This window comes from Botryllus schlosseri, chromosome 1 (genome assembly GCF_051294905.1).
Source record: "Botryllus schlosseri isolate E-star chromosome 1, Bs_hap1, whole genome shotgun sequence".
Taxonomy (NCBI): domain Eukaryota; kingdom Metazoa; phylum Chordata; class Ascidiacea; order Stolidobranchia; family Styelidae; genus Botryllus; species Botryllus schlosseri.
The window spans coordinates 27805089-27811932 of record NC_137236.1 but is presented as its reverse complement, the minus strand read 5'-3'; the positions used below and the strand labels follow the sequence as shown (position 1 = coordinate 27811932).

Genomic DNA, 6844 nt, shown 5'->3' with positions numbered 1-6844 from the left:
AGAGCACGAGGTAACAGTTTGGAATCAATAGACTGGTCCGGCCCGCGAGCGATTTAAAGGCTTGAATCCGGCCCGAGACACAAATTGAGTTTGACATCCCTGCTTTAGAAAGTCATAAAATTTAGGTTGCTGTAGCGCCAGCGACCAATATCCCCGGCGAATTCGATGTACCCGGCATCACACGCTGCGTAATCTTGGATTGCACCACACGTTGGTTAATCAAAGAGAATATCAGACATAGGAACGCCTGCATGACAATCTAGTTTTCAAATACACATTGTATTCCTGATATACGCCTAAAAGTGAATTGCCATGGAAGTGACATTTCAATAACAAATCCAAATTACAAACTACGCTATGCGCTATCAACGTTCTTCATTGATAATAAGCAGCTCTCTAGTACTGCCGAAAAATGTAGGCGTGTAGTACAATGTTTATGTTACCGCCGAATTGAGAAGTCGATCAATTTTTAAATTTTCGGAATCAGTGCTACAGGTATATTAGATTGATATGAATTATTTTAAATTCTGAGCTATTCACGATTAATTGTGTTATCACAGGAAGATTAGTAGTCGACCAGTTTTTACAGAGAAAATATGGCGCCAACGACTGATCCCGTGTAAAGAGGTCGAATTTGTACTGTCATGACGTCACGAATTTTCAATTGTGACGTAACAATTGATTGACCTGTATGGCTTTTTGGGAGTTAAAATGGAAAATATAGGGCTAACATGGCTCTTCAGGCGAAAAAGGTTCCCGACCACTGGTATAGATGGATGTAAACGTCTTTGGTTGTTCGCTCGGTAGGCTCTGTTGACTTTTCTGCGTTAAATCGTGTTACTTTACTCTCTATGCCCCGGCTGATGACGTGTTCAGGGTACAATCAAACGTGTAAAAATATATGTGATGTTGCTTCAAAAACCTCTGTAGAACTATTGAAATGTATATATCCACGTGTTTAAGTATAGTGCAAGTAAGCAAAACCTAATTGCGTACTACAAAAATAAAGTACGTCATTACTAACCACATCTGCCGACAATAGGCAAGCATCAAACCAATATATGTGGCTTCTACCGGACTTATTTTCATAATGTATTCACATATGTTTTCACAGTACTTCTATAATTCTGTTGGGATATACTCGGTTATAGTCATTCATGAGTCCCGAGCAAGTTTTAACGCGCACCCGCCACTTGAAGAGATCCAACCACAGCTGCGATTACACTGACTTCACCATAAAGGTCGACTTCACCCTTTTCCCTGTACATCGTGTGTTTCTAGGGCGAAACTCCTCGTTTTTCCACGACATCATCTTCAAGGAAAACAATGACGGGACTTACGAGCTCGTGGGTTACACGCCAGACACGGTGGAGATATGCCTCGTGTACATGTATACTGAAGAACTGGAAATAGGCCCGCACAATGTAGTTGAAGTGATGGAGCTGTCCGACCATTTGAATCTGCTACCGGCCAAAAACCAATGCGAAAACTTTTTAACGGACAATCTCAACCTTGCCAATTGCGTTCAAATGCGGATACTGTCCACCCAGTATTCCTTACTGAAGCTGAGTCAAGCCACTAACGAATTCATTCTCAACAACACGGACGAAGTCGCCCAAACGAGAAATATCGGCGATATGTCGTCAGTCGATGTGAAATCCATTGCATCCGCAGCTACCGATGACTCCGAACAGATTTGGATATTGTTCAAGTCTTGGAGCGCCCACACTGACCATCGAATTTGCCGCGCTGTCAACGTTGTTCCGTTCGGTTCCTTTGATGTAGATCAGTTCCAAAACGAGGCGTGGGTACACGGGCACATTTCTACGTGCGAAAACTGTAAAAGCATAGCGGCGCATCAATTTTTGGGCAGCGCTAAACGTATTCCTGAAAGAATACAAGTCGATGAGTTGGTTTTTCTTAAAACTCTAGCGAGGGACTACGCTTTTGGCGAGGTTGAAGAACTCATCAATCAATACATAGTGCAAAATCACCGCGAAATGCTGACTAGTGTTCTCATAGAAACATTAACGCACGAAGACCTAATGGCATGCGTGTCAGAGATACCGGACATGTGCAGCCCGGCTGAGTTCACGTCGATATTACAGTGGCTAAAAAACGACTCAGACAGGCACTGCATTTTTCGGGACATGTTTTACCACGTTGAGAATCCCGACTCATATCTTGAGTGCACCTTCCTCTCGAGCCTCTGCGTGTTCGTAGGATTCTCCGAATCGAACGGCGTCAGTTCGGACGACGAATGGAACTTCTGGTTCCCGCAGCACTGCTTATTTTTGAAAGAGCTCGCTAAAAAGTACGGGTGCACGCGAACAGAACACCACGTCGACGAATGTATCACCGGGGAGTTCTTCCGAGTTTCGCATTTGTCGGAGTTTGTATATCTGTCTCCGGATGACATGCAAAAGTACCTCGCGTCGAGGTCCACTTATGACTCCGGTGCGGATAAAGTATGGGAGGCGCTAATGAAATGGGTGAATCACGACTACGATGACAGAGAGGCTGTCTTCGAAGATATGTTCGCGGCCTTGAGGCTTGATGAGTTCTCGGAAGAGTTTATAGCGGAGGAAATTGTTCTCAATGACCTGGTGTCCGATTCGAAAAAGGGCCTTGCTCGCATTTTACGTGAGATAATACGAAGGCGGCTGTAGTGGTCCAAACAGCTCAATTCTTCTCTCGTACATCCAAAGTATAGAATGTAAATCAGGGGCGGGCAACTTATCTGGCTGTTGTTGTTGTTGTTACTTGTAATATTCATGGTGTTGGTCGACTATTATGGTCATCTACACCAGGTCAATTTTCATCATTTTTATTCCGTAGTTGCCGACTTGTTGCAAGGGCCACTTTTAGACTTTTATAAGACATCGCTTACACGGATAAGATTACAAGGAGAAACCTTCTCCGGTCGGCGTGGCTGATATGGGAAAATGAAATTCTTGGCGGGCCGGATTACAGAATCGATACAATAATCGCGTATTTATGAACCTTAGTATTTATTGTAAACTTCAAGTTTAAACCATAGGGACCAAAAACAGTATTTAATGAATTTATTGATCTAATGTACTTTAATAGCCGTTGAGGTCATTTAGACATCTGTGGTCGACTAAAGTTGTCAACAAGCTCTATGGACTCTGGCCGCATGTCTGATGTATAGAAGCGCTTATAGTAAAGACTGCACGAGAAAATCAGTTGTATCGAATCGCACCTTGTCTTGTTAATGTTCATGGTCGAAAACGTTTGCTCGCAAATGGATGTAGACCCGAACAGAACAAGTAGTTTCATGACCATCTTTCTCAGGTTGGCAAACTTGGATTCATTATGTGACGCATAAAGTTTTTCAATACTTCCAGATTAAAATTTCACTATCAGGGTGTAGAAATTCCCTGCTTTAAATACATGGTTGGAACTGCAACACAGCGCAAAATGTCAATTTATTCAAACACTTCTTAAAGCACGTTTTGGACAAAGTGTTTTCAAACACCCTTTGTTGTAAATGCAATCCTATTTGTACACGAAAATGGAAGGCATCATCAACCCCTTGTAGACATCTCGTAGCGTAAGGGTGCATTTGACTCAATTACTCTAACTGAAATGTTGGAGAAAACTACTGGAGAGTCGTGTTGAATGCATTTACATCTAACTGTCTTGTGGGGATCTGTAGCGTGTATCTGTATGTATGTATCATTACCTTTGTGTCTATGAATTCACTATTTCTTCTTACATTGCCTTTGCACATATTCGTTCGTTTTACTGCCTTTTCGTCCGCGGATTTGGTGCATTTATTAAGAGTATCCAGTGTTACGATGTTTCATTTCCATTGTGTCTGTGACTTCACACTTTTCTCTCATTTACCTTTACGTAAATCATTGTACGATTTTACTGCTCTTTTATCTGTGCGCTTGACGCATTTATTGCAATCTCCGTGACGCGCCGTCATGTAGCCCATATTGCACAAATCCTACACTGTACTTTATCGCTTGCTCGCTTTTAAAAGCTTTTCCGTAAGTGTATAGCACGTGAAAATTACTGGATGTTTCACAGTTCACGTCTGTGGTTGGTAGGGAATGCAAACACAGTAGTCTAGCTGAATTGAGCGTGTTGGGTAATAGAAATTTAAAAAAAGATGTCAGAAGTGAATGTTTAAGATCTGGGCTACACGAACTGTGGCCATATATGAAAACATTCTGAGGCCATGTGAACATGCATTTCAAATTTACGAAAAAGCCGACCTATAGAATAAAATGCAGCACGGTCACAGATGAAGTTCTTCGATAAATGAACATTTCAGGAAATGATTCAATTATGGCGCTTGAGTTGCGGGAGTTTAGGCACTTGATACGATGAGTATCTGTGCTTATCTCTATCGCCAAAGATGCGTCGGGCAGGCAATATAATGTCATGGCTGATCATTTAAAAATGTGACTCACTCAATTCCGGTCACCACTCCGGCCCTTCTAATCGCCCTAAAACAAAAGCCAAGAAAGATGCGATTGATTTAAAAAATGTATTAATAGAAGATCTATATATTCGGTATCTCAAATGGCATCAATGTAATACTTCCACGGTAAATACGTCCTAAAAGGAAACTGTGCTACAACAAAAACACACGCACCCAACAACTACTGCTATTAATATAATGAACGTGAACGAAAATTATAAGTAGCTACCTTTATATTGCATACACAGGTTGTATGCACAAATTGCACACACTACGAGTAGCCATGCGACAACGGTAAATATCAAGTACAAAATCATAATTCGGATTAATAGGGAATATTTTCATTGTCGCATTGAGTTGTAGGGAGAATTTGGTGGCCTCTCGATCAGGATTTCTACTATTAACGAGGAAGGGCGGGTATTGGAAATAGCCGCGTATGATGCATCATTTCATGACAATCGACGGTATTCAGCAAACGACATTTCCGCTGGTTATTTTCAAATAATGGTGTATATGTCACTTCAGTTGGCAATAAGACTTCAAGTAGAGTTTGGATAACTTGAAAGGATACCTTATACGTGTGTGCACTCGAAAAACAATCACAATGTATTTACACGGTGGATTACAGGGAGAAATAGCAAGGCATAGCGGGGGGATTTTGATTATTGTTAGCTCTACAAATTATTAGTTAGAAAAAAAATTATAATGAGAAATATGCGAGTATGAATTAACGCGCTGTCGATCCGCCGGTGAGTCATTGAAATCGATTAGTCCCTGCACTATATGCTATTCATTCCAGCGTTTGCAAACCAGACTATTGAAGCATATCATAAGCCAGAGATAGATCACAGGGATAGCTGACAGTTCAGAACGACGTTTGCACGTCCATAGGTGGTAAAATTAGTCACCGTCGCTACTCAAGTAGAAGTAGGAGTGGTGGTTCACAAGTAAGTAAGTAAGTAGGTATTCTACGCTCATTTTTGCCTACAAAACTAAAAACTGTCAAGTAGAAGTAGAAGTAGTCTAAAATCATAACTACTTCAAAAAGTAGTGTGAGTAGGCAAAATATACTTCAAGTACTTCAAAAAGTAAATGTACTTCGTTACTGACCACCTCTGTGCACGTCACACAATGAAAAAGGACTGTTGAGCATGCGATACTTAAGTATACGGGTCTTGAAATCTCCACTCCAACCCTAACTCTAAAATCAAACCTACGCTAACTCTAATCCATGCACTAATCCCGACCTAACTCTAAACCCGACGCTAATCCCAAGCATTAATCCACATGTTCAAGTGCCGGACGCTCAATTGCTCGATCTCCCCCACACCATATCACAGTTAACCCCAATTTAACTCATGTAGTGTCGGCGACAATACTATGGACGTTTTGGCTTCAATTCAGGTAGCACCAATTCAAGTTGTCCGCTTTAAAAGATCCTCCAATCTAAATCGAATGCTCTCAATATCGTCTTTCAACCGCGCCATTTCCTCTCCGCCGACACCCAGTCTTTTCATGACGCTGACAACGTGATCTCGACAGTTACAGTGGACCATGTTGTAGTATTCTTCGTCAAAGGTTAGCAGTTTGTCTAGAAGGCTGTCGATTGCGTTTTCATTCATTTGGATTATGTCAGCTTCTCCCAAGATGTCTTTGTATTCAGTCATCATCCGGAAACTGTTTTCGACTCCGTATGTTATTTCTCCTTCCACATCTCCCACAAGCTGAAAGGTGTATGTCTGACTCTTCGGCCCCCAATTTACAGTATACCGAGGCCCCCCGTCTAGATATATCACCACCGCGGTGTGGTATACACCGCTTGTCACGATACTCCACGAATATTCCAACTTTTTCGATGCCAGAACGGCCGCCCTGACCTCGTCCCTGGTCGCCGGTGTGAAGTCTCCGTTGAAAAGGTAATCTACCGTAAGGTGGCGTCCGTCGACGCAGTCATTGGTGACCGTCGAGTTCATGAATCGTTAACGAGACAGCGACGGTTCCCGTAAATAGTAATTCACGTAGGCACCTCCTTAAAGGTATATGAATTCGTCATCAGTAGGTGATATCTATGGTATTGTATAGTTTTCTGAAAATGCAAGGTTTGCTCATTATATCCTACCATGAAGGTTACCAGTGGGAGTAAATTATAAGGTAGGGTTACTATATTTTAGAATCGGGAAAGCAGGACACTTTTTAAAACGTTTGAAACTTAGAACACCGGAGAAAAATCTGGAAAAAATTGTAAATTTTTCCCACATAGTGGTCGGGGTTGAGTGCTGATTTACTGTATCTCAGTCGAATTTTGCCCTATATTTAACCAAAATTCTCAAAAAGGAGGACAAAATCTCAAAAATGAGGATATTTAGCCGTCCTCGGAGGACATTTTCA

The 6844-nt window shown here is 41.8% G+C and overlaps 2 protein-coding genes across 2 annotated transcripts; one reads left to right on the top strand and one right to left on the bottom strand.

The window, feature by feature from the left end:
* Positions 1-795: 795 nt before the first annotated feature.
* LOC145446708 (uncharacterized) lies at positions 796-4061 on the top strand. The gene has a single exon (XM_080325060.1). It carries the CDS (start codon positions 1158-1160, stop codon positions 2667-2669), a length of 1512 nt encoding a protein of 503 aa, XP_080181186.1. The 5' UTR covers positions 796-1157; the 3' UTR covers positions 2670-4061.
* A 447-nt stretch (positions 4062-4508) lies between these two features.
* Positions 4509-6640, bottom strand: LOC145446747 (uncharacterized). Its single transcript, XM_080325104.1, has 2 exons — positions 4716-6640; positions 4509-4681 (listed from the first exon to the last, which is right to left on the bottom strand). The coding sequence occupies exon 1, from the start codon at positions 6427-6429 to the stop codon at positions 5872-5874; it is 558 nt and encodes a 185-aa protein (XP_080181230.1). The 5' UTR covers positions 6430-6640; the 3' UTR covers positions 4509-4681; positions 4716-5871.
* Positions 6641-6844: the final 204 nt, after the last annotated feature.